At 46.1% G+C, this 27,947-nt stretch overlaps 1 protein-coding gene across 1 annotated transcript in view; it reads right to left on the bottom strand.

The window, feature by feature from the left end:
- cyh1 (Cytohesin-1) overlaps positions 1 to 27,947 on the bottom strand; it is a gene marked incomplete at its 3' end in the record, with an annotated part of 54,176 nt that overhangs the window by 1,204 nt on the left and 25,025 nt on the right. The window contains 6 exon segments of the mRNA NM_001141186.1: position 5,546; positions 5,549 to 5,559; positions 6,971 to 6,994; positions 7,663 to 7,729; positions 10,627 to 10,691; positions 16,645 to 16,727. Coding sequence (NP_001134658.1) covers position 5,546; positions 5,549 to 5,559; positions 6,971 to 6,994; positions 7,663 to 7,729; positions 10,627 to 10,691; positions 16,645 to 16,727 — 251 coding nt within the window.

The raw sequence follows: 27,947 nt of genomic DNA, 5'->3' as shown, positions 1-27,947 counted from the left end.
ACACACACACACACACACACACACACACACACACACACAGTCTGATTGAGATGGGCCCATTGGTCAGTATGTAGACCTCTGTTTCAGTCTGATAGAATCCAGCACACCTCCCTTACCATGGTAGACAGTCATAAACACAGTCATCGATGGGCACAGTAATATTGGTGAGGATTGGAGAGATTACAGACCTTTGGGATTTCTAACTGTACAATAGTTATTTCAACATTAGTTCAATGCTTCAACGTTATTTAAATGTTCTTAAGGTTATTTCAGCGTCTGGTCCCGCTCACCCAGTTTAAGCAGCCAGCCCTCCCGGTCTGGGTTAAAGAAGGTGTGTGTGAGATCGTTCCCATCGTCCTCAGGGATTTTGAAGGGCTCGTTCTTGATGCTGTCATACAGGTTCTGTGGGGAGGAGAGAATAACACTTAGACTTGAGGACACAGAAAGACAGAGAGATGGAGAGGAAGGTAGAGGACCCCTGGGGCAGGGGATCTGATGGCATCAGGAGTGAGATGGAGGGATGGACAGAGAGATGGAGAGGAAGGTAGAGGACCCCTGGGGCAGGGGATCTGATGGGATCAGGAGTGAGATGGAGGGATGGACAGAGATGGAGAGGCCTCGTTGATGTCTCTGTTTACACACCCTGAGCAGGTCCTCTGGAAGGTCTCCTCCATCGTTGATTCCTCTGTTCATAGAGATGAAGCGTTCCACCGCTGGCTTGTCCTTCACGTTGGGGTTGTGGAGGCTGGTGTTCAGCATGATGATGGCAAACGACAGGATGTAACAGGTGTCTGGAGAAAAACACAGACACACACAGACACACACAGACACACACACACACACACACACACACACACACACACACACACACACACACACACACACACACACACATTTGCAATTTGGGACTCCAACATTGTCATACAGATAGATGCCTGGACAGTCCCAGAAACAAAAGGTACTGTCTCCATTACGACCAAAACACTGTTATTGGACATTTGAATATAGGAGTGGATTTGTATTTTTTCACCACACAGCCGACACACAATTTATACCGTAGTGATTGATGGTCAGCTGCAGTGCAAATATAAAGTGATACCACGACAACGTCTGACAAGATTCTCCGGGACGATAGGATCAAAAATGTAAATGACTGGAGCTTAAAGGACAGGGGACTAGATTCAGACAGAGAGACAGAGACCATGTTAAGGAACAGAGTGAGGTGGACCGGCATGAAAGAGTGTGTTGGTCGCTAAGTGTGTGTGTGTCGCTCAGTTTGTGTGTGTGTCGCTAAGTGTGTGTGTGTCGCTCAGTGTGTGTGTGTGTGTGTCGCTCAGTGTGTGTGTGTCGCTCAGTGTGTGTGTGTGTGTGTCGCTCAGTGTGTGTGTTACTCAGTATGTGTGTGTGTGTGTGTGTGTGTGTGTGTGTGTGTGTGTGTGTGTGTGAGAGTACGTGCCTTTGTGCATGCATGTGTGTATGTGTGTGTGGTGTGTGCATGTGTGTAAGCAGGCGTGTGCAGAGAGACAATGTGGTCAGAGGCTGGCTGACACAGCCGTAGCACTTTCCATTATCTGTCCTGTTTGTCTCAGAGAGAGAAGACCATGAATTATTCACATCCATCTGCATCCATGTAACAAGCAGCCGTCTGCCATGGACATGATGGCCCTGTGAACACACCAAACACCCTTCCAGTAAACACCGCACCAGGCCTGGGTTCACACACCCCACCAGGCCTGGGTTCACACACCACACTAGGCCTGGGTTCACACACCCCACCAGGCCTGGGTTCACACACCGCACCAGGCCTGGGTTCACACACCGCACCAGGCCTGGGTTCACACACCCCACCAGGCCTGGGTTCACACACCGCACCAGGCCTGGGTTCACATACCCCACCAGGCCTGGGTTGACACACCCCACCAGGCCTGGGTTCACATACCCCACCAGGCCTGGGTTGACACACCACACTAGGCCTGGGTTCACATACCCCACCAGGCCTGGGTTCACACACCGCACGGCCTGGGTTCACATACCCCACCAGGCCTGGGTTCACACACTCATATATCCACTCATACCGTATATCCACTCATACCGTATATCCATTCATACTGTATATCCACCCATACCGTATATCCACTCATACCGTATATCCACTCATACCGTATATCCACTCATACCGTATATCCACTCATACTGTATATCCACTCATACCGTATATCCACTCATACCGTATATCCACTCATACTGTATATCCACTCATACTGTATATCCATCCACTCATACCGTATATCCACTCATACGGTATATCCACTCATACTGTATATCCACTCATACCGTATATCCATTCATACTGTATATCCACTCATACCGTATATCCACTCATACCGTATATCCACTCATACTGTATATCCCCTCTCCGCTTCACCCTCGGTAGAAAATTAAAATGGTGGGTCAGAAAGAAAAACCCCTGGTTTAACCCTTCAATTGCCCATCACCATGACAGGTGGTAACCCTAGCTCTAACTATGCTTTAGTGTAAATCGCGTTGACCCTTCACTACATGCCTGGTACTGAGGTCCAAGCCTGTGGTCCTACCTGTGGACTGGAAGACGCCAGGGTTGCACTGGCAGTATCTCTGGGCGAAAGCCTCCATCATGCGGTCGATCTTCTGGGCCTCGCCAGGCAGCCGGAAGCTCCACAGGAACTGTCTGTCAGGGGAGGAGAAAGAGAGGTCCGTCAGCAAAACCATCTATCAACTACTAACTTTGGCTAAATACCAAATGGCACTCTATTTCCTACATAGTGCACTTCTTTTGACCAGTAGGTTGATACACATATCTAGATGACTAAAAGCCTTTGTTATCTACTGATGAGGGTGTGAAAGTGGGACCATTGTTTCTCATGTAAAGTAAGTAAGCCTTGTCTGAGCCAGAACAACTCCTGTTTGCTTTATCTAACTTAGTGAAATGCACTGACTGGAAGTCGCTTTATCTAACTTAGTGAAATGCACAGACTGGAAGTCACTTTATCTAACTTAATGAAATGCACTGACTGGAAGTCGCTTTATCTAACTTAGTGAAATGCACTGACTGGAAGTCGCTTTATCTAACTTAGTGAAATGCACAGACTGGAAGTCACTTTATCTAACTTAATGAAATGCACTGACTGGAAGTCGCTTTATCTAACTTAGTGAAATGCACTGACTGGAAGTCACTTTATCTAACTTAATGAAATGCACTGACTGGAAGTCACTTTATCTAACTTAGTGAAATGCACTGACTGGAAGTCGCTTTATCTAACTTAGTGAAATGCACTGACTGGAAGTCGCTTTATCTAACTTAGTGAAATGCACTGACTGGAAGTCACTTTATCTAACTTAGTGAAATGCACTGACTGGAAGTCACTTTATCTAACTTAATGAAATGCACTGACTGGAAGTCGCTTTATCTAACTTAGTGAAATGCACTGACTGGAAGTCGCTTTATCTAACTTAATGAAATGCACTGACTGGAAGTCGCTTTATCTAACTTAGTGAAATGCACTGACTGGAAGTCGCTTTATCTAACTTAGTGAAATGCACTGACTGGAAGTCGCTTTATCTAACTTAGTGAAATGCACTGACTGGAAGTCGCTTTATCTAACTTAGTGAAATGCACTGACTGGAAGTCGCTTTATCTAACTTAGTGAAATGCACTGACTGGAAGTCGCTTTATCTAACTTAGTGAAATGCACTGACTGGAAGTCACTTTATCTAACTTATTGAAATGCACTGACTGGAAGTCACTTTATCTAACTTAGTGAAATGCACTGACTGGAAGTCGCTATGGTTAAGAGTTTCTGCTAAATGACCAAGATGTAAACGGTCAAAAGTATTGCACTCTATAGGGAATTGGGCTGCCAATTGGGACAGATGCTAACTTGTTGTAGCCATACTAATTTAGCCCTGCAGCTCTCTTCTGTCTTGGTAGATGGGTTTTCTTAGTGTGTCTTCTTTTTAACATTGGTGGTGGTGTAACAGCTCAACTACAATCTAATAACTATTCTGTGAAGTGCTGTATTACTAATACCTTTTTTGCACTATTGGTTAGAGCCTGTAAGTAAGCATTTCACTGTAAGGTGTAAACCTGTTGTATTCGGCACACGTGACAAATAAACTTTGATTTGATTTGTAGAGTGAAGCAGTCTGATGTACAGGATGCTAGTCAATATCCTGTTTCTGTAGTAAGGCTGTTTGATGTACAGGTACACCTCCTAGACAGGATGCTAGTCTATATCCTGTTTCTGTAGTAAGGCTGTTTGATGTACAGATACACCTCCTAGACAGGATGCTAGTCTATATTCTGTTTCTGTAGTAAGGCTGTTTGATGTACAGGTACACCTCCTCGTCAGGATGCTAGTCTATATCCTGTTTCTGTAGTAAGGCTGTTTGATGTACAGGTACACCTCCTAGACAGGATGCTAGTCTATATCCTGTTTCTGTACTAAGGCTGTTTGATGTACAGGTACACCTCCTAGACAGGATGCTAGTCTATCTTAAGACCTCAAGTGTGTGCTGTTGTATTGTGAATATTGTCATTCGTAAAAAACATATTGTCCCTATAGGAGCTGTGCCTGTGTGAGATGATTTAATGGAAGAGAGAGATATAAACTGATTAAAGGTTTGGCAGTGACACAATAACCCAAATATCTAATGATTAATAGCAACGTTAGGTAACTACAGGAGAATGCTATATCAGGAGGATTATGACAATGTTAGGTAACTATAGGACAATGCTATATCAGGAGGATAATGACAACGTTAGGTAACTATAGGACAATGCTATATCAGGAGGATTATGACAACGTTAGGTAACTATAGGACAATGCTATATCAGGAGGATAATGACAACGTTAGGTAACTATAGGACAATGCTATATCAGGAGGATAATGACAACGTTAGGTAACTATAGGTCAATGCTATATCAGGAGGATAATGACAACGTTAGGTAACTATAGGACAATGCTATATCAGGAAGAGGTTCTAATAGAAGTCTGTGCTTTGGCTCTCTGGAGAGTCAGAGACGTTTTGAGTGTGTGTGTGTGTGTGTGTGTGTGTGTGTGTGTGTGTGTGTGTGTGTGTGTGTGTGTGTGTGTGTGTGTGTGTGTGTGTGTGTGTGTGTGTGTGTGTGTGTGTGCGTGTGATTTGTAGGAGCAATTTGTACGGGGTGGGGGGTGGTTATAAAGCCCCACTGGGATGCTCTTACCTCAGGGCCTGGACCAGGTTCAGGTCGGTGAATTCATGGAGCTCCACAAAGTCATGGAGGACCTGGAGGTTGAACTCATCTCTGTAGGGAAAATAACAGAATATGTTTAGTAACGAATTTCTGAAATCATTATTCAATTATTTGAGTGTAGAGACACAGACACAAAAAATGACAAACACACAGACATTTAGACACACAGCCAGACACACAAATGCACGTACACACACACACACACACACACACACACACACACACACACACACACACACACACACACACACACACATATGTATATGCTCACATAATCAATAAAAACTGGGGGAGGGACACACACACACACACACACACACAAGGTGACACCTCTATCATGACATCACTCTTCTTGACATCTGTGGCCTTTGGAGTTAGTGATACTCCCCCTGAGATAGACAGCAGGCCTCCCAGGACCTATCCCTGACAGCCCTGGGGGATTCCTGACCAATCAGGGAGAGCACACACACAGTCTGCCCCTCCCCCACTGGAATCAGAAATCTCTTTATACCAATTGGACAGAGCAGAGGATCCATGGCGATATCTAGGTGGTGTTCATGCCCTAATGAACACAACTCAGCTCTCCATTTCCTGGTCTGGCTTGTCGACTAGCCGACCATGCCAGGCTGTAGCACTTTAAGGTAGGCAATGCACCCAGGGTAATAACACACACAACGCACAGCCATTGGGTGTTGCCTGTTATATGGCTTTGAATTAATATAAAAGATGGTATTTCTTCAGGAGAGACTCAACTTTTACAGTTTTTTCAGCTTCAGCCAACATTCCAGGATTTTTAGGTACTTAACATTATTTAGAATGGATGAAGTGGAAATCAAAGTCAGACGGACTGTGAAGGAATCAACGTCTCTGTTTTGAGGTCTGAGGGTCTAGATGTGGATCTAATAAAGGCTGTTGGGGGACAAGGGCCGTTGGGGGAAAGGGCGTTGGGGGGAAAGGGCGTTGGGGGAAAGGGAGTGGGGGGAAAGGGCGTTGGGGGAAAGGGCGTTGGGGGGAAAGGGCGTTGGGGGAAAGGGAGTTGGGGGAAAGGGCTTTGGGGAAAGGGCGTTGGGGGAAAGGGCGTTGGGGGGAAAGGGAGTTGGGGGAAAGGGCTTTGGGGGAAAAGGGCGTTGGGGGGAAAGGGCGTTGGGGGAAAGGGCGTTGGGGGAAAGGGCGTTGGGGGAAAGGGAGTGGGGGGAAAGGGAGTGGGGGGAAAGGGAGTTGGGGGGAAGGGAGTTGGGGGGAAAGGGCTTTGGGGAAAGGGCGTTGGGGGGAAAGGGAGTTGGGGGAAAGGGCTTTGGGGGGAAAGGGAGTTGGGGGAAAGGGAGTTGGGGGAAAGGGCGTTGGGGGGAAAGGGCGTTGGGGGAAAGGGAGTTGGGGGAAAGGGAGTTGGGGGAAAGGGCTTTGGGAGAAAGGGCATGTGCCTGACCTGACAGAGGAAAGTATGTGATCTGGAAATGGGACATCTTTGACAGGAAGGAAGTGACATCCTTCTGAACCACACAACACACACAGAAACACAAACATGACAAACACACACACACCCCTCCCCTCCCCCTGACACAACCACATAGAGACGTAGCATGCATCTTGCCCCCCACTGACCTCTCCCCAAGGTAGTCTCCGATGGCTGTCTTGTTTAGCCCCTCCCCCTTGTACAGGAACTGGGCGATGTCATCGCTGGTGTGCTTAAGCAGGTCGTTCTCAATCAGGAACTTAATTCCCTGAGAAAATACAACATCCCGTGTCAGACCCTCGTTACAACGGGGGCGTTCCAGGTCGTATTGTTTGTAGCCATGCAGCGCATATCAAAAGATTGAAATCATATTTTAGCTAAATCGGGGGTAACCCCGACCGGGACTCAAACACGGGTACGATCCATACCATAATGTCAAGAGGATGGAACCTCCTGATTGATGAGGTTGCTAGGCATTTGGTTAAGGTCACTACAATTGTTATTGTGGTTCCTGAAACGTCAAACACTTCTCCACACATTGTCAGATCTGAGAGTTGACTCAGTGGTAATGCAAAAAACCCACAACCTGGAACAGCACTGGTATATCAAACCCACAGGACACCTTCAGAATGTCTATTTCCCTCCAAATCAACTCTGAACCTGGAAGCCAGTTGCACTGCCTTGTTTCCTTGTTCCCCTCTAACCAGGGACTGATTTAGACCTGGGACACCCGGTGGGTGGAATAATGATCAGGTAGAACAGAGAACCAGCAGGCTCCTGACCTCGTAGGGTAAGATGTGAATAACCCTGCGCTGAGACTCCCAAACTCATCGTAGCACTAAGATCATCTTTTGTGCATTTAGTTTCAATAGAATGAAGAAGATGTTCGTGCTGCGATGCTTTTGGGAAACCAGCCCTGGTCTACTTGATACTCACCTTTTTAGGGTCCATGTTGAATTTCTTTCGGCCCATGGCCACTTGTTTATTCCTCTGCATGTTTTTCCTGCAACGTTAAATCAAATAGAATCAAATCAAATTGTATTTATCACATGCGCGGAATACAACAGGTGTATCGTGAAATACTTACTTACAAGAACTTAACCAACAATGCAAAGTAAGAAAATATTTGCTAAATAAACTAAAGTAAAAGAAAAAATTAACACAATAAATAACAATAAGGAGGCTATATACAGGGGGTACCGGTACTGAGTCAATGTGAGGGGGTACTGGTACTGAGTCAATGTGAGGGGGTACTGGTACTGAGTCAATGTGAGGGGGTACAGGTACTGAGTCAATGTGAGGGGGTACTGGTACTGAGTCAATGTGAGGGGGTACTGGTACTGAGTCAATGTGAGGTGGTACAGGTACTGAGTCAATGTGAGGGGGTACAGGTACTGAGTCAAAGTGAGGGGGTACTGGTACTGAGTCAATGTGAGGTGGTACAGGTACTGAGTCAATGTGAGGGGGTACAGGTACTGAGTCAATGTGAGGGGGTACAGGTACTGAGTCAATGTGAGGGGGTACTGGTACTGAGTCAATGTGAGGTGGTACAGGTACTGAGTCAATGTGAGGTGGTACAGGTACTGAGTCAATGTGAGGTGGTACTGGTACTGAGTCAATGTGAGGGGGTACTGGTACTGAGTCAATGTGAGGTGGTACTGGTACTGAGTCAATGTGAGGTGGTACAGGTACTGAGTCAATGTGAGGGGGTACTGGTACTGAGTCAATGTGAGGGGGTACTGGTACTGAGTCAATGTGAGGGGGTACAGGTACTGAGTCAATGTGAGGTGGTACAGGTACTGAGTCAATGTGAGGGGGTACAGGTACTGAGTCAATGTGAGGGGGTACAGGTACTGAGTCAATGTGAGGGGGTACTGGTACTGAGTCAATGTGAGATGGTACAGGTACTGAGTCAATGTGAGGGGGTACTGGTACTGAGTCAATGTGACGGGGTACTGGTACTGAGTCAATGTGAGGTGGTACAGGTACTGAGTCAATGTGAGGTGGTACAGGTACTGAGTGAATGTGAGGGGGTACTGGTACTGAGTCAATGTGAGGGGGTACTGGTACTGAGTCAATGTGAGGTGGTACAGGTACTGAGTCAATGTGAGGTGGTACAGGTACTGAGTCAATGTGAGGGGGTACTGGTACTGAGTCAATGTGAGGGGGTACAGGTACTGAGTCAATGTGAGGGGGTACTGGTACTGAGTCAATGTGAGGTGGTACAGGTACTGAGTCAATGTGAGGGGGTACTGGTACTGAGTCAATGTGAGGTGGTACAGGTACTGAGTCAATGTGAGGGGGTACAGGTACTGAGTCAATGTGAGGGGGTACAGGTACTGAGTCAATGTGAGGGGGTACAGGTACTGAGTCAATGTGAGGTGGTACAGGTACTGAGTCAATGTGAGGGGGTACTGGTACTGAGTCAATGTGAGGGGGTACAGGTACTGAGTCAATGTGAGGGGGTACAGGTTAGCCCAGGTAATTCAGGTCATATGTACATGTAGGTAGGGGTAAAATGACTATGCATAGATAATAAACAGAGAGTAGCAGTAGGGTAAAAAAGGGGGTCAATGCAAATAGTCCGGGTAGCCATTTGATTAATATGAAATGAATTAGAGATATATTATTATTGTATCCCCCATCCGTGATGCTGTCAGGGCTGGTTTCCTGGATATAGATTAAGGCTAGTGCTGCACTACAGGGTCTGGGTCTGGGAAACCGGCCACAAGAAAAAGTGCTTGTGTGATGCCATGTAAATATAAACTTCGTCCAAAGAGAGAAAAAGTATATTGGAATTTGTCTTTTCATTTCAAATCACACACATTGATCTCCATGATCTATTTACTCATCTCACATTGGGTCAATATTATGTATTCATTCACTTATTAATTAAAATAATACTTTCATGAATTGAACATGTTGTCATCAGCTTGGCAGTTAAAACTGCTCCAATGGGCCACTGATGACAACATTTAAGATGAAATGGTGACTCAACAATAAGCATGATGGGACCTGGAGCGTAGAGAGGTCAAAGTCTACTCCTTCTTCACTGTCACCATGCTTACGTCACCTTGCCCCGGTTAGCCAAAGGTCACCAGACTTCCTCTTTGATGAATTATTTTCCCCAGCATTCCTTTGGCTATAGTCATTGGGAACTACAGTACTCCCCAGCGTCAGTTATAACAGATCACCACTATTGAACAACAGCCCATCTCCAAAGCTACAGAAGTTGGTTATTCACAGAAACAACCGTTTCACCACCTGATTGTCTCTGACACATGGATTGGTAAAGACTCAGATGACTCAGAAAGCGAGCTCTTTATACAATTCAGTAAATGGCCAGAGCAAACGAAAGTACATGTCTGAAAAAAAAGTGGGTGGTGGGTGGTACCCTTCACTTCTTCCCTGCCTAGGGACCCTCCATTGTCTGCTCTACCCAAACACCTGTGCATTATTGAATAGCTGATCAAACATTTAAAAGCACTAGTCAGTGTGTGGGTGTGTGTATGTGGCGGTGTGATTGTGTGTGTGAGCAAGTGTGTGTGTGTGAGCACGTGCCTGTGCATGCATGTGTGTGCGTGGTGTTTTGGGGAGGGGAAGAGGGTTGGTACTATCTGGACATTAAGGTATAAATATTTAACAACAGTCATTTGCTAAGTTAATGGAATACAAACAACAAAGCAACTTGGACTGTCAGAGATAGGAGATGGTAAGTAACCCTGAAGAACCTTAAAAAAAACCTAAGGAACCCTGAAGAACCTTAAAAAAAACCTAAGGAACCCTGAAGAACCTTAAAAAAAACCTAAGGAACCCTGAAGAACCTTAAAAAAACCAAGGAACCCTGAAGAACCATAAGGAACCCTAAGGAAATCTGATTCCATACTGTTACACACTCACCTCTCCTCTGTGGAACCCAGGTTCTCGATCTCACTGGTCACTTCTGCGATCTCATTCTTCAGACGCTGGAAATTAGAGAGAGGAGGGGGTTAGGACCAAACACACAGAGCATTACGCTCAGTCTGCTGTCCCAGGACAGATTGTGAGGTTCCAGAACATTCTATTTCTCCTCCAGACACATCAGTGCCCAGTCTGTGCCCACTGCTGCCACCATGCAGTCTCCCCATAACCCTAACCAATACTGACACTAACCACTCCAATCTAATATCAACTGGATGTGTACATGCCCTGCAGCAGGTCTGTCTTTCTCCCCAAACACTTTCTTCTTTACAAACCACATTAAAAGGGAGGAACATTGGTGAATGGCCTCCATACACATGGAGTAGGGAGCAGGACATTTGATTATTTGGGGGTTATGTTTGGGAGATTAATGGAGATATTGCCGATTCTGCCTTTTCTGACAGCTCTGTGAGAGCCCAGTTCCAGAGAGGGAGGGGAGAGGGAGGGTGGGATGGTGACGGGCCAGACTGGCAGTCACCAGTCAGAACCCCATACGAGGGTGAAACAGGGTGGAGACTGGAGGGGGAAACTACGTCATGATGGCATGGGGACACACACAGCTAATAAAGAGAGGGCGTCAGATCTCTCGTCCTCCTGTGTTGTCATCACAGCCAGCCAGGCCAGGGGATGCTAGAGTGTCACATGGACCATGTCACTGAGAATGACCGGGGTCACCAGACACACCACATAGGTCACCAGTGCTTTGCACTCTTGGTAGGACTAGCCTGGATAAATAAAGGTAAATGAAAGGAAAGATGAGATACCATGGAGAGGCAAAGTAACATTTTAGTGCAAGAAATACATGTATTAATTAACCTCCCTGCCTTGATATGAGCTTCATTGACTGACACAGTAGATGAAGGGTGGATGAAGGACTCTGCTTGTCTCATGGGAACTTAGCTAACCCCATTCTGGCTGGGTGTGTGAGGAGTGACACCAAATGAAATTATCTAGTCATTTTACAGCTCTTAATGCTCTTCCAAGACCTGGGTTCAAATAGTATTTGTCTTTCAAATTCCTTGCTCAATCAAACACTCCTAGTATTTGAAAGAAAACAAATCCTATTTGACCCAGGTCTGACTTTTCTTGCCCTATTAATCTACTGTTAGTCCTCTTACTGCTCACACTCCGTCAACCACTAAATAGTACACATACAAATAGCTAGGCTCCATCTCAAGATAGTCAGGGTACTAAAGGCTGTCCTGCACTTTGTGGGGGAAATGCCACATTCTTCATGGGCCATAATATCTGGAGGATATATTCAGTGAGGGGCATCTGGAGGATTAAGGCAGGGATAGAGCTAACTGGCAGGTGAAGTCAATATTTCATCAAAAAGCAGAGGAGAGGACAGACAGAGCCTGCTGGGTCAACATAAAAAGGGTTGAGAAGCCTCCTCCCCCAAGACCTCCCCCCTACACCCCCAAGACCTCCCCCCTTCACCCCAAGACCTCCCCCCTACACCCCCAAGACCTCCCCCCTTCACCCCAAGACCTCCCCCCTACACCCCCAAGACCTCCCCCCTACACCCCCAAGACCTCCCCCCTACACCCCTCCAAAGCAGGGCTGCGTTCAGCAGGGCACAACGTTGTGGAACGCTCAGATAGAAATATTGTGATGTAGAAGAAGCATGCCTCTCTGACTGGAGAACGTGGTATGTTTCACATTACAGGGATGGAGCACTGGGGGTGATGATCTAACTGGTTTGGAAGGGAGAGACAAATCCTACCAACAGACTTCTACTGTACTTTAGACAATTAAGGATCAATGTGTGTCTGGAACACATTATGGTACTGGGAGATACTTTGATACTGATGTAACCCTCAATACATCTTAACCTCTCTTGAGTAGGGGGCAGTATTTTGACGTCCGGATGTAAAGCGTGCCCGTAGTAAACTGCCTGCTACTCAGGCCCAGAAGGTAGAATATGCATATTATTAGTAGATTTGGATAGAAAACTCTCTGACTTTTCTAAAACTGTTTGAATGATGTCTGTGAGTATAACAGAACTCATATGGCAGGCAAAAACCTAAGAAAAAATCCAACCAGGAAGTGTGGAAATCTGAGGTTGTAGTTTTTCAAGTGATTCCCTATCCAATATACAGTGTCTGTGGGGTCATGTTGCACTTCCTAAGGCTTCCACTAGATGTCAACAGTCTTTAGAACATTGTTTCGTGCTTCTACTGTGAATGGGGAGAGAATAAGAGCCATTGGAATCAGATGACTGAGAAAATGACATGAGCTCAGACAGGCGCACGCCCGTGAGAGTTAGGTGTGTTCCTTTTCATTTCTGAAGACAATGGAATTGTCCGGTTGGAATATTATCAAAGATTTATGATAAAAACATCCTAAAGATTGCTTCTATACATCGTTTGACATGTTTCTACGAACTGTAATATAACTTTTTTGACTTTTCGTCTGAACTTACTGCGCGAGCACAGTGCATTTGGGTTACTCGACTGAACGCACGAACAAAAAGGAGGTATTTGGACGTAAATATGGACTTTATCGAAACAAATGAACATTTATTGTGGAACTGGGATTCCTGGGAGTGCATTCCGATGAAGATCATCAAAGGTAAGTGAATATTTATAATGCTATTTCTGAGTTTTGTTGACTCCACAAAATGGCGAGTTTGGTTTTGTGACTGAGCGCTGTACTCAGATTATTGCAAAGTGTGCTTTCGCTGTAAGGCTTTTTTGAAATCTGACACAATGGTTGCATTAACAAAAGCGCATTTGCGAAAAAAGCACAATCGTTGCAGGACTGTACCTAACCATAAACATCAATGCCTTTCTTAAAATCAATACACAGAAGTATATATTTTTAAACCTGCATATTTAGCTAAAAGAAATCCAGGTTAGCAGGCAATATTAACCAGGTGAAATTGTCACTTCTCTTCCGTTCATTGCACGCAAAGTCAGGGTATATGCAACAGTTTGGGCCGCCTGGCTCGTTGCAAACTAATTTGCCAGAATGTTACGTAATTATGACATAACATTGAAGGTTGTGCAATGCAACAGGAACATTTAGACTTATGGATGCCACCCGTTAGGTAAAATACGGAACGGTTCCGTATTTCACTGAAAGAATAAACGTGATAGTTTCCGGATTCGACCATATTAATGACCTAAGGCTCGTGTTTCTGTGTGTTATTATGTTATAATTAAGTCTATGATTTGATAGAGCAGTCTGACTGAGCGATGGTAGGCAGCAGCAGGCTCGTAAGCATTCATTCAAAATAGCACTTTCGTGCGTTTAGCCAGAAGCCCTTCACTATGCATTGGGCTGTTTATGACTTCAAGCCTATCAACTCCCAAGATTAGGCTGGTGTAACCGATATGAAATGGCTAGCTAGTTAGCCAGGTGCGCGCTAATAGCGTTTCAAACGTCACTCGCTCTGAGACTTGGAGTAGTTGTTCCCCTTCCTCTACATGGGTAACGCTGCTTCGAGGGTGGCTGTTGTCGATGTTTTCCTGGTTCGAGCCCAGGTAGGAGGTAGGAGCGAGGAGAGGGATGGAAGCTATACTGTTACACTGGCAATACTAAAGTGCCTATAAGAACATACAATTCCGATAATAACTACAACCTAAAACTTCTTACCTGGGAATATTGAAGACTCATGTTAAAAGGAACCACCAGCTTTCATATGTTCTCATGTTCTGAGCAAGGAACTTAAACGTTAGCTTTCTTACATGGCACATAATGCACTTTTACTTTCTTCTCCAACACTTTGTTTTTGCATTATTTAAACAAAATTGAACATGTTTCATTATTTATTTGAGGCTCAATTGATTTTATTGATGTATTACATTAAGTTAAAATAAGTAGTAATTCAGTATTGTTGTAATTGTCATTATTACAAATAAATAAAATAAAAATCTGCTGATTAATCGGTATCGGCTTTATTGGGTCCTCGAATAATCGGTCGACCTCTGCTCTATGGAGGTGGGACGCTACCGTCCCACCTGCGGGACACATCCAGTGAAATATCAGGGCGGCAAATTCATAACAACAAAATGTCATAATTCAAATTTCTCAAACATTCAACTATTTTACACCATTTTAAAGATACACCTCTCCTTAATCCAACCACATTCTCCGATTTCAAAAAGGCTTTACGGCGAAAGCATAAAGTTAGATTATGTTAAGACAGTGCCAACACAAGAAAAACCACACAGCCATTTTCCAAGCAGGAGAGGGGTCACAAAAACCAGAAATACAGCTAAAATGAATCACTAACCTTTGACGATCTTCATCAGATGACACTCCTAGGACTCAATGTTACACAATACATGTATGTTTTGCTCGATAAAGTTAATATTTATATTAAAAAATATATATTTTACATTGGCGCGTGATGTTCAGAAAATATTTTGCCTCCAAAACTGCCGGTGAATCAGCACAACAATTTACAAAAATACTCATCATAAACGTTGATAAAATATTAAACTGTTATTCAAAGAATTATAGATAAGCATCTCCTTAATGCAACCGCTGTGACAGATTTCAAAAAAGCTTCACGGGGAAAGCACACTTTGCAATAATCTGAGTACGGCGCTCAGAAACATACATCAGGCAATACAGATACCCGCCATTTTGGAGTCATCTAAAATCATAAATATCGTTATAAATATTCACTTACCTTTGATGATCTTCATCAGAAGGCACTTCCAGGAATCCCAGGTCCACAATAAATGTTGTTTTGTTCGATAAAGTCCATAATTTATGTCCAAATACCTCCTTGTTGTTTGCGCGTTCAGTAAGCTACTCCAAATGTAGGAAGCGCGCCAAAAATTTCACGACGAAAAGTCAAAAAAGTTATATTTACGTTCGTAGAAACATGTCAAATGTTGTATAGCATCAATCTTTAGGGCCTTTTTAACATAAAACTTCCACAATATTCCAACCGGACGATTCCAATGTCTTGAAAAACGTTATGGAACACAGCTACCTTATCACGTGAACGTGCGCCACTGATCTCATGTCATTTCTGAGTCACCAGCTTCCCAGCCTTCTTGTTCGCTCTCTGTTCAGTGCAAAAGCCTGAAACAAGGTTCTAAAGACTGTTGACATCTAGTGGAAGCCTTAGGAAGTGCAAAATGAACGCTAAGTCACTGTGTGTTAGATAGGCAATGACTTGAAAAGACTACAAGCATCAGATTTCCCACTTCCTGGTTGGATTTTTCTCAGGTTTTTGCCTGCATATGAGTTCTGTTATACTCACAGACATCATTCAAACAGTTTTAGAAACTTCAGAGTGTTTTCTATCCAAATCTACCAATAATATGCAAATATTTGAGTATTAGGCAGTTTACTCTGGGCACGCTTTTCATCCAAAATCGGAAATACTGCCCCCTATACCTTAAAAAGTTAAGGAGAAGTGTATCTATAATTTTTTGAATAACAGTTGTATATTTTATCAACATTTATGATGAGTATTTCTGTAAATTGATGTGCTCATTCACCGGAAGTTTTGGGAGGCAAAACATATCTGAACATTACACGCCAATGTAAAATGGGGTTTTGGGATATAAATATGAACTTTATCGAGCAAAACATACATGTATTGTGTAACATGAAGTCCTATGAGTGCCATCTGATGAAGATCATCAAAGGTTAGTGATTAATTTTTGCTGTATTTCTGGTTTTTGTGACGCCTCTCCTTGCTTGGAAAATGGCTGTGTGGTTTTTCTTGTCTAGGTGCTGTCCTAACATAGTCTAATGCTATGCTTTCGCCGTAAAGTATTTTTGAAATCAGACAGTGTGGTTGGATTAACGAGAAGATCATCTTTAAAATGGTGTATAATACTTGTATGTGTGAGAAATTTGAATTATGAGATTTCTGTTGTTTTGAATTTGGCGCTCTGCAATTTCACTGGCTGTTGGCGAGGTGGGACGCTACCGTCCCACATACCCTAAGTTAACACACCTCTCTTCTCCTCCCCACACACACCGTACCTGAATGTCTTCCAGCAGCTCTTGCTTGCGGCGGCGGATGTTTTCCAGCTCATGCTGCTCCTCAGGGGTAAGGTCGTCTGGCACTGTGGGGACAGAGAGAGAGAGAGGTTAGGTTTGGGTTATCCCAAAATACTCACAGAACACACCTTCCTGGGCCCTATCGTTCTCACTGTAGCCTACCTGTTCCCTTAGGCAGGGTAATGAGTCGAACCTATCAAAAAGAGATTGAAGGCTCTGAGTAGGGTCTGGGAGCCTAGAGAGAAAGAACGAGGAGAAAGAGGAAGAGAGAAACAGAGAGAGAAGGAAATAACTAGAGGAGAGGGTGAGAGGTCTGTTTTGGAAGTAAGACAATCGATAACCGGCAAAAACACTGAAAACTAAGAAGAAGATAAGGTTTCCAAGCCTTAGCCTACATTAGAAGCCAGTCAGGGGGAGAACACTCCAAGAGAAAGACTTGAGATTTCCCAGCAGTACAGGGCAGCCTGCCGGAAGCCTACTGCCCCACCGTGTTTACAAACACTCCAAGAACAGTCAAGTCCACAGCACATCATAGTGAAGCAATAAGACAGTGTTTCCCCAGATTCATTTACAAGTGGGTTGTAAAGGCCCTACAACACCACCAAGGGCCTAAAATGAAACCAACTGAAGCCAAATGATTTTAGACAGGGGGAAACCAGGCCTATACAATGTGGTAGGAAACACTGCAACAAGCCAGACCAACCCTACCCCCTTCTACCTGGACTCCTCCAATGTGGAAGGAATAATGTCACACAGATAACTCCACCTGCCAGGACATGATGCCCTAGTTCAGGACAAACCGCGTCGCCTCACGTGTGACATCACATCCACCACCAACAACACAAAGGGCAACAAACAGGATGAAGTCAAAGGTTCTGTAATGGTCTGTGGCTCCTCCAGTTCACACTAGACATGCTCTATACTGCACCCTGGGGGATCATATCCTCTGGTATGTGTGTACCAGCTCAGTCAAAGTCAAATACAAGCCCAGGGCAGCAGTGCCAGGCCAGCAGTGTCAGGGCAGCAGTGTCAGGGCAGCAGTGTCAGGCCAGCAGTGTCAGGGCAGCAGTGTCAGGGCAGCAGTGTCAGGCCAGCAGTGTCAGGGCAGCAGTGTCAGGGCAGCAGTGTCAGGACAGCAGTGTCAGGGCAGCAGTGTCAGGACAGCAGTGTCAGGGCAGCAGTGTCAGGCCAGCAGTGTCAGGGCAGCAGTGTCAGGGCAGCAGTGTCAGGCCAGCAGTGTCAGGACAGCAGTGCCAGGCCAGCAGTGTCAGGACAGCAGTGTCAGGGCAGCAGTGTCAGGGCAGCAGTGTCAGGGCAGCAGTGTCAGGACAGCAGTGTCAGGGCAGCAGTGTCAGGGCAGCAGTGTCAGGACAGCAGTGTCAGGGCAGCAGTGTCAGGGCAGCAGTGTCAGGACAGCAGTGTCAGGGCAGCAGTGTCAGGACAGCAGTGTCAGGGCAGCAGTGTCAGGACAGCAGTGTCAGGGCAGCAGTGTCAGGACAGCAGTGTCAGGGCAGCAGTGTCAGGGCAGCAGTGTCAGGCCAGCAGTGTCAGGACAGCAGTGCCAGGCCAGCAGTGTCAGGACAGCAGTGTCAGGGCAGCAGTGTCAGGGCAGCAGTGTCAGGGCAGCAGTGTCAGGACAGCAGTGTCAGGGCAGCAGTGTCAGGACAGCAGTGTCAGGGCAGCAGTGTCATGACAGCAGTGTCAGGCCAGCAGTGCCAGGACAGCAGTGCCAGGCCAGCAGTGTCATGACAGCAGTGTCAGCAGTGCCAGGCCAGCAGTGCCAGCAGTGCCAGGCCAGCAGTGCCAGGACAGCAGTGTCAGGCCAGCAGTGCCAGGCCAGCAGTGCCAGCAGTGCCAGGCCAGCAGTGTCAGGCCAGCAGTGCCAGCAGTGCCAGGCCAGCAGTGTCAGGCCAGCAGTGCCAGGCCAGCAGTGTCAGGCCAGCAGTGTCAGGACAGCAGAGCCAGGCCAGCAGTGCCAGGCCAGCAGTGTCAGGACAGCAGTGCCAGGACAGCAGTGTCAGGACAGCAGTGTCAGGACAGCAGTGCCAGGCCAGCAGTGCCAGGACAGCAGTGTCAGGCCAGCAGTGCCAGGCCAGCAGTGCCAGCAGTGCCAGGCCAGCAGTGTCAGGCCAGCAGTGCCAGGCCAGCAGTGTCAGGCCAGCAGTGTCAGGACAGCAGAGCCAGGCCAGCAGTGCCAGGCCAGCAGTGTCAGGACAGCAGTGCCAGGACAGCAGTGTCAGGACAGCAGTGTCAGGACAGCAGTGTCAGGCCAGCAGTGTCAGGGTAGCAGTGTCAGGGCAGCAGTGTCAGGACAGCAGTGTCAGGACAGCAGTGTCAGGACAGCAGTGTCAGGCCAGCAGTGTCAGGGTAGCAGTGTCAGGACAGCAGTGTCAGGGTAGCAGTGTCAGGGTAGCAGTGTCAGGGTAGCAGTAGCGTGGCATATCTCAAAGCACTGTCACTGCCTGTACAGTTATTATTAGCTTCCCCCGGGCCAAGGACTGAGGGAGGAGAAGCTGTCCTGAATGATTGGGCAGCTCTATGTGTGTGTGTGTGTGTGTGTGTGTGTGTGTGTGTGTGTGTGTGTGTGTGTGTGTGTGTGTGTGTGTGTGCGTCAGGGCCATTGAAAGTCAAGGAGAGAGCCATGCCTATACAGCACTAACCAAAGGTGACACCATTCACAACACAACAACTGGACCCTGTAACAGAGGAAACAATGTGAAACACAGACACTCAGCCTAGCTCAAATCATTTATACATGTTCAGACAACAAGACACTTTCCTCAACAAACAATGATCCATGTCTGAGTCTCTCCAACCCAATGGATCAACTTCCTGTTATAACACAGACGATAAGAAAGGTGGTTCCTCTACCCGGGGCCTCTCTCTATGGGGGTGTGACAGCACCCGCTGGTGACCCCTCTCCTCCCTCAACACCCAGGAGATCATAAGCTGGAGGTTCATAGGTCAAAGATCATGGGCTGTGGTTGACCCCGGTGGGGCTCAGTGGAAGGCTAACAGGAACAGGAACAGGGAGGGATGGAGGGAGGGATGGAGAACAGTGTGTATTTATGGATACAGGTCCAGCGCAAGTATCTATCGGGAAAGAGCTCAGCCAGCCAGAAAGAACAAGTTTTTATGTATTTTTGAGTCACAAACATACACACACACCACACCACACATGTGTGAGCGTGCATGCACGAATGCCCCCACCGAACGCACCCCCCCCCTTAATAATTCATAACACCTACCACAGGGGCTTCTCTCAAAGCTGAGAAAATACTCATGTAAAAGCAAAATATATGTGATCTGGAAAATGCTGAATTTATCTGAAATTCCACCTGAAAACAAACACAGAAATTAGAGTGCAAAATTAAAAAGCTTCATTTAAATATGGAAAGTAACTGTCAAACCCAATAGCTTGACGAGAAGAACACTTTGAATCCCAACCCAGAATGTCTGGTCATTTTAAACAGGAATAATAGACTACAGGGGTCATAAAGAATGACAAGGGTTTCTGATTGGACAAATCCAGGTAGTCCCTCCCTGTTTCAGTTCGTTTCTATTCGGTTTGGTGTCTAATGAACATGACCCAGGGTTCTTCCTCAGCCTCGTCCACCTGTCAACGGTAACGCTGGCAACCGCCTGTCTGTCTGTCTGTCTGTCTGTCTGTCTGTCTGTCTGTCTGTCTGTCTGTCTGTCTGTCTGTCTGTCTGTCTGTCTGTCTGTCTGTCACCTGCCAAGGCTAAGACATTGACCATGTCTGTTAGACAAACAGCTAAATAAATACTAGAATGGCCTTTTATTTCTTTATGCAGCCAGTCAGAATCTCCTTGAGACGAAGAATGTATTTGATACCTGACCTTACATACTGTACACACACACACACACACACACACACACACACACACACACACACACACACACACACACACACACACACACACACACACACACACACACACACACACACACACACACACACACACACACACACACACACACACACACGCACAGACACACACACGCACGCACAGACACACAGACACACACACACAAACACAGAAACAGACACACACACAGACACACACACACACACACACAGACACAGACACACACACACACAGACACACACTGCTGCTGCTGATAGGCCGGGTAGGAACCCTAATCCAATAGGGCAGATTTTACTTCATGGCGTGTTACATTTCATGGGCCTCATCTTCCATCGATTGTCCAAGTGAACGTCACACTGAGTAAAGCCAGAGCAGTGCTGTGTGCTGAACAGACACAACAGGAAATGAACTCCTCATCCTGAAAGTGAAGTCATACTGGGTGGATGCATCAGGGGAAACAACATACACAGACACCCACTGCATTCCTATCTTGACTGGTAGGGACAGTTAGAAGAACACCACAAGACCAAGAAAGAGAATGAATTAAAGAGAGAGAGAGAGAGCGAGAGAGAGAGAGAGAGAGAGAGAGAGAGAGAGACAGCGAGAGAGAGAGAGAGAGAGAGAGAGAGAGAGAGAGAGAGAGACAGCGAGAGAGAGAGAGAGAGAGAGAGAGAGAGAGAGAGAGAGACAGCGAGAGAGAGAGAGAGAGAGAGAGAGAGAGAGAGAGAGACAGCGAGAGAGAGAGAGAAGAGAGAGACCAAGGTATCCCTTAACTACGGCCTTCCTCCTATAATACTATAGCTATGCTCTTCCCCAGACATTGACATGGCAGGCTATTCAGGGCCGTAGCAGAAACACAGCCCAAGCCGCAGGTCAAACACTCTGCTTCACATCAGACAACCACATGAGGGAGTAGTCTGTTCCTGTTGTGACATCAGTGTCATGTCACACTCACTTCCCTTCTCAGAATATAAGCCTGTGTCCCCAATGGCACACTATGGCCTTTATAGTGCATTATAAAGACCTGGGCCCTACTGAAAAGTGGTGCACTACAAATGAAATACTCTGCCATTTGGGAAACACCCTAAGAGAGAGGGGGGGTTGGGAAAACCCTTCCACTTTAACTAATTGCTGAGGGGAACTGTGTCGGGATACTGGGGAAATATTGCCTGTGATTGCTGTTGTTTGACTGTCACTGATCAGGCCACTGGCATATAACGAACATTACAGATTCAGTAGGGGAAGCAGCAGAGCTGTGTGTCTGCATGTGTGTGTGTGTGTCTGCATGTGTGTGTGTGTGTGTGTGTGTGTGTGTGTGTGTGTGTGTGTGTGTGTGTGTGTGTGTGTGTGTGTGTGTGTGTGTAAGCGTGCATATCTGTCTGTCCCTGGAAACCAGTGTGAAGAAACATTTTTACTGTCCTCCTGACACAAAGCTCCCAAGAAAGGACTTTCCTGTATCATGTCAGCCATATTGAGTAGGAGTACCCAGGTCCAATTGTTGTCTTGTTGTCTTGTCCCTTCTAGTGTTGCATGGTACACCCACACTTCACTACCTTTTCCATACTAGAACATGAAAAACGGTTCTTTGTAACTTTAAGTACTACTGTCAAATGTGTCTCATGGATCAAGTCTGTCTATCATGTTAGATCTCCACTCAGCCTGTACTGGGAGTCTGGGCTGCATCATGTTAGATCTCCACTCAGCCTGTACTGGGAGTCTGGACTGCATCATGTTAGATCTCCACTCAGCCTGTACTGGGAGTCTGGGCTGCATCATGTTAGATCTCCACTCAGCCTGTACTGGGAGTCTGGACTGCATCATGTTAGATCTCCACTCAGCCTGTACTGGGAGTCTGGACTGCATCATGTTAGATCTCCACTCAGCCTGTACTGGGAGTCTGGGCTGCATCATGTTAGATCTCCACTCAGCCTGTACTGGGAGTCTGGACTGCATCATGTTAGATCTCCACTCAGCCTGTACTGGGAGTCTGGACTGCATCATGTTAGAGCTCCACTCAGCCTGTACTGGGAGTCTGGACTGCATCATGTTAGATCTCCACTCAGCCTGTACTGGGAGTCTGGACTGCATCATGTTAGATCTCCACTCAGCCTGTACTGGGAGTCTGGACTGCATCATGTTAGATCTCCACTCAGCCTGTACTGGGAGTCTGGACTGCATCATGTTAGATCTCCACTCAGCCTGTACTGGGAGTCTGGACTGCATCATGTTAGATCTCCACTCAGCCTGTACTGGGAGTCTGGACTGCATCATGTTAGATCTCCACTCAGCCTGTACTGGGAGTCTGGACTGCATCATGTTAGATCTCCACTCAGCCTGTACTGGGAGTCTGGACTGCATCATGTTAGATCTCCACTCAGCCTGTACTGGGAGTCTGGACTGCATCATGTTAGATCTCCACTCAGCCTGTGCTGGGAGTCTGGACTGCATCATGTTAGATCTCCACTCAGCCTGTACTGGGAGTCTGGACTGCATCATGTTAGATCTCCACTCAGCCTGTACTGGGAGTCTGGACTGCATCATGTTAGATCTCCACTCAGCCTGTACTGGGAGTCTGGACTGCATCATGTTAGAGCTCCACTCAGCCTGTACTGGGAGTCTGGACTGCATCATGTTAGATCTCCACTCAGCCTGTGCTGGGAGTCTGGACTGCATCATGTTAGATCTCCACTCAGCCTGTACTGGGAGTCTGGACTGCATCATGTTAGATCTCCACTCAGCCTGTGCTGGGAGTCTGGACTGCATCATGTTAGATCTCCACTCAGCCTGTACTGGGAGTCTGGACTGCATCATGTTAGATCTCCACTCAGCCTGTACTGGGAGTCTGGACTGCATCATGTTAGATCTCCACTCAGCCTGTACTGGGAGTCTGGGCTGCATCATGTTAGATCTCCACTCAGCCTGTACTGGGAGTCTGGGCTGCATCATGTTAGATCTCCACTCAGCCTGTACTGGGAGTCTGGGCTGCATCATGTTAGATCTCCACTCAGCCTGTACTGGGAGTCTGGGCTGCATCATGTTAGATCTCCACTCAGCCTGTACTGGGAGTCTGGACTGCATCATGTTAGATCTCCACTCAGCCTGTACTGGGAGTCTGGACTGCATCATGTTAGATCTCCACTCAGCCTGTACTGGGAGTCTGGACTGCATCATGTTAGATCTCCACTCAGCCTGTACTGGGAGTCTGGACTGCATCATGTTAGATCTCCACTCAGCCTGTACTGGGAGTCTGGACTGCATCATGTTAGATCTCCACTCAGCCTGTACTGGGAGTCTGGACTGCATCATGTTAGATCTCCACTCAGCCTGTACTGGGAGTCTGGACTGCATCATGTTAGATCTCCACTCAGCCTGTACTGGGAGTCTGGACTGCATCATGTTAGATCTCCACTCAGCCTGTACTGGGAGTCTGGACTGCATCATGTTAGATCTCCACTCAGCCTGTACTGGGAGTCTGGACTGCATCACTTGAACAATGTGACACAGCATGTAGAAACTGTTAAATTACTTATAAATGATTAAATCCATACAGGCTAGAAAACTTCACAATGCAAGAAGATACCGGTAGCTTCCAGCTTTGAAGGCTAACTTTCCTTGCTAGCTTACAGCTGAAGCCAACATCAATTCACTACTGCTAGTACCATGTTTGTGATAATATGCTAACCATTATGCAAAACATCCTGATTTCCAAACTGATTCAAAGGTGATTGCCATCAAAACTTTATTAATTCACTTAAATTGCTCTCTCTCGCTCACGTCTCTCCGTGAATTATGTAATTACTGGTTAAATAGACTGGACAAACTTTTATAAAATAAGCTACTTCTATGCAGATGTTGTTTATCAGTACAATAAAATGAGTCCCAATTGGAGGGGAAACAGATTATTTGCCATCTGTAGCCCCATGAAATCAGCCAAAACAGGCTCAACTCCATGCATGCTCTCACTCCTATTGAATATGCATTCCCCTTTATTGTGTATAGGCTACATCTTGATTTAACCAGTTTATCAATAGATTTACCATTCAAATACACACACACACACACACACACACACACACACACACACACACACACACACACACACACACACACACACACACACACACACACACACACACACACACACACACACACACACACACACACAATGTGCAACAGTAGAAACCGAGAGACATGAGAGTGGGAGATGGGGGATGAAGAGAGGTGCCGTTACATATGCATGAGATAACAAAGTGACATAGCATTACATTCATCATTAGGTGGAGAATTCAGAATCTCCCCTCTCTGTATCTCAGAAAAATCCTGCATTTACTGGAACAGTTCAATACATCGCCAGAGGTCAGAGGTCAGCGCGATGATAGCCATCAACATTTTGAAACCAGTGAATGAGCCAATCTCAGTCTCACAGTAGCCAACCAGAGGGAGAGGCCTGACAGAGCGAGTGTGGGAAATGTGTGTGTGTCTGCGTGGGATGAGAGAGACACACCGCCCACATCCTGTTTTCTAGGGCCTAGTACTGCCTGGAAAGCAGGCCATCCAGGGGAATCACACACACCTCAGGCTTACTGTTCACCCCTGCTGTGCTTGGCGCTGTGTCAGCACTCTCACAACCCATTATGTTTCCTCTGAAACTCTCCAGAATAAAACAGTAACACTATCTACCATGTAGAACAGCCATTACAAACTAACTCTGTTGACTGTATATTTTCAGTCCAAATAACTTGGCCACAGCAACACCAGGGGCCTCTGGGTGGCTCACAGGAAGGTAGGGAGATAAACAGTGTCCAGCCGAAGAAAACTGTTCTGGCACAGACATCAGATGTCTCTTTCACACTTTAGGGCCAACCCAAACCATACTGTTCTGGCTCAGACATCAGATGTCTCTTTCACACTTTAGGGCCAACCCAAACCGTACTGTTCTGGCTCAGACATCAGATGTCTCTTTCACACTTTAGGGCCAACCCAAACCATACTGTGCTGGCTCAGACATTAGATGTCTCTTTCACACTTTAGGGCCAACCCAAACCGTACTGTTCTGGCTCAGACATCAGATGTCTCTTTCACACTTTAGGGCCAACCCAAACCGTACTGTTCTGGCTCAGACATCAGATGTCTCTTTCACACTTTAGGGCCAACCCAAACCATACTGTGCTGGCTCAGATCTTTCCACATTTTCCTTTTCATACCGGTTCCAGCAACTATGGTGGCTGGTGGACACATAAACCTACAGGACAGTAGTTCTCCAGGAACAGGGTTGGAGTTAAAACCTATTGGACGGTACCTCTCCAGGAACAGGGTTGGAGTTAACACCTACTGGACGGTACCTCTCCAGGAACAGGGTTGGAGTTAACACCTACTGGACGGTACCTCTCCAGGAACAGGGTTGGAGTTAAAACCTACTGGATGGTACCTCTCCAGGAACAGGGTTGGAGATAACACCTACTGGACGGTACCTCTCCAGGAACAGGGTTGGAGTTAACACCTACTGGACTGTAACTCTCCAGGAACAGGGCTGGAGTTAAAACCTACTGGACTGTAACTCTCCAGGAACAGGGCTGGAGTTAAAACCTACAGGACGGTACCTCTCCAGGAACAGGGTTGGAGTTAAAACCTACTGGAGTGTATCTCTCCAGGAACAGGGTTGGAGTTAAAACCTACAGGACGGTATCTCTCCAGGAACAGGGTTAGAGTTAAACCTACTATAGACAATCCAGTGAATGACAAAGGGCTTCTAAAGAGAGGTCAGATGTCTGGTGCTGGTACACACTAATCTGGGGTTTGACCTGCCACAGCTAGCAGCTGAGCTTCAGCTCTCATTCTCACTGAGCCTAAATGAACCCTGGTTTATAACTGACCCATTTACGTGGGTTGTTGGTTTATTTCACAATAGATTTAGTGTCCAGTCAGACAGAGTTTTAGCTGCTATGTTGGGGAGCAGTTTGGTAAATGAGTCTGCAGTGTTATATGTAACGTACACAAACCTCAGTATTTCACAACTTCCTGCATGTGCAATATTCTGGCCCACAATCCAGTTCATCTCTCTCTCCCCCTCACAGATTGCCATCTTGGAAGGAGAGATACCAAACGACTGGTTTCCAGATCACTGGAGAATCTCCTCAGGAAATCAGGAAATTAAAATCTCTCTCTCTCTCTCTCTCCCCTGATCTGATTTGACCTAGTTTGGAGGTTGAGCTCAAAAACGTGACGGCCAATATAAGCCGCTGTGTTTGTTCAGTCCCAGGTCCCTCTCACTACATAGGACACATTCCTGGGGCAGTGGCGCTCTCTGGGGTCTTGCTGGACAGAAATCATATGTACCCTGATACCACTGCCTGTACCCACCTAGAGGGGTACTGAGTGGGTAGTATACCCCAACCCAACCCAGAGGTGCACAGTCCCTCTCGCTCAGCACCACAACACCTGTCTAATGCTCTGATAGGCTTTACTGTAACCATATCAGACACATGCAAACTCCACTGATTGTGTTCCCTACAAGAGGGCAACAGCTGTGTGCTGACTGGGTGAATACTGGGTGTAGCCTAACATAGTTATGAAAAAGACATGTGAATATAGCAAATACTTGTACTATTGTGTGTGTAGTGAGGATGTGTAATAATCAGTGTGTGTGTAGTGAGGATGTGTAGTAATCAGTGTGTGTGTAGTGAGGATGTGTAGTAATGTGTAGTAATCAGTAAGTGTGTAGGTAGGATGTGTAGTAATGTGTAGTAATCAGTAAGTGTGTAGTAATGTGTAGTAATCAGTAAGTGTGTAGGGAGGATGTGTAGTAATGTGTAGTAATCAATTATTCCAGAATTTGGGGAATTTTGCTTGAATTCATCAACAAAAAGTTAGCTTATAACAGTGAACCTTTTTTGTGGGATACACATAAGACAATTCTAGGTCTTCTGGCATATTTTGGTTAAACTATGCCCAATTCAATGGAATTGCAACCCTCTGCATGCACAGTGCATTCTTCCATCACATGTACAGCTGATTCTCAAGATCTTGCACACAAATAAGATGCTATTGAGTCCACACTAATACAGTATCTGAGCCAAGGACTACATGCTTTCTGGTAAGTTTTGATTACAATACTGGGTGGGGTGAATATATTTTATATGACATACAACATTTTTTGTTAACTAGTAAATAGTAGCCTACAGCAAAGTGTGTTTAAATCATTTCTAACTTGTGAACAATTTCTGCTAGTTAGTTTTTGCTACCATGTGGGTTTTAGCTTGCTTGAGCCTGCTAACTGAGGAGTGTTAATTCACCTGTTTCCATACATCTTTTATTTTAAAACATTTATTTTACAAAGGAGTTGTTTCATCTAAATGCTTAATTATTTATCTGTACATGGAATTGTATATATTTTTT

The sequence above is a fragment of the Salmo salar genome, chromosome ssa03 (genome assembly GCF_905237065.1).
Source record: "Salmo salar chromosome ssa03, Ssal_v3.1, whole genome shotgun sequence".
Taxonomy (NCBI): Eukaryota; Metazoa; Chordata; class Actinopteri; order Salmoniformes; family Salmonidae; genus Salmo; species Salmo salar.
The sequence above is the reverse complement of the archived record's forward strand: the minus strand, read 5'-3'. Positions and strand labels throughout refer to the sequence as shown.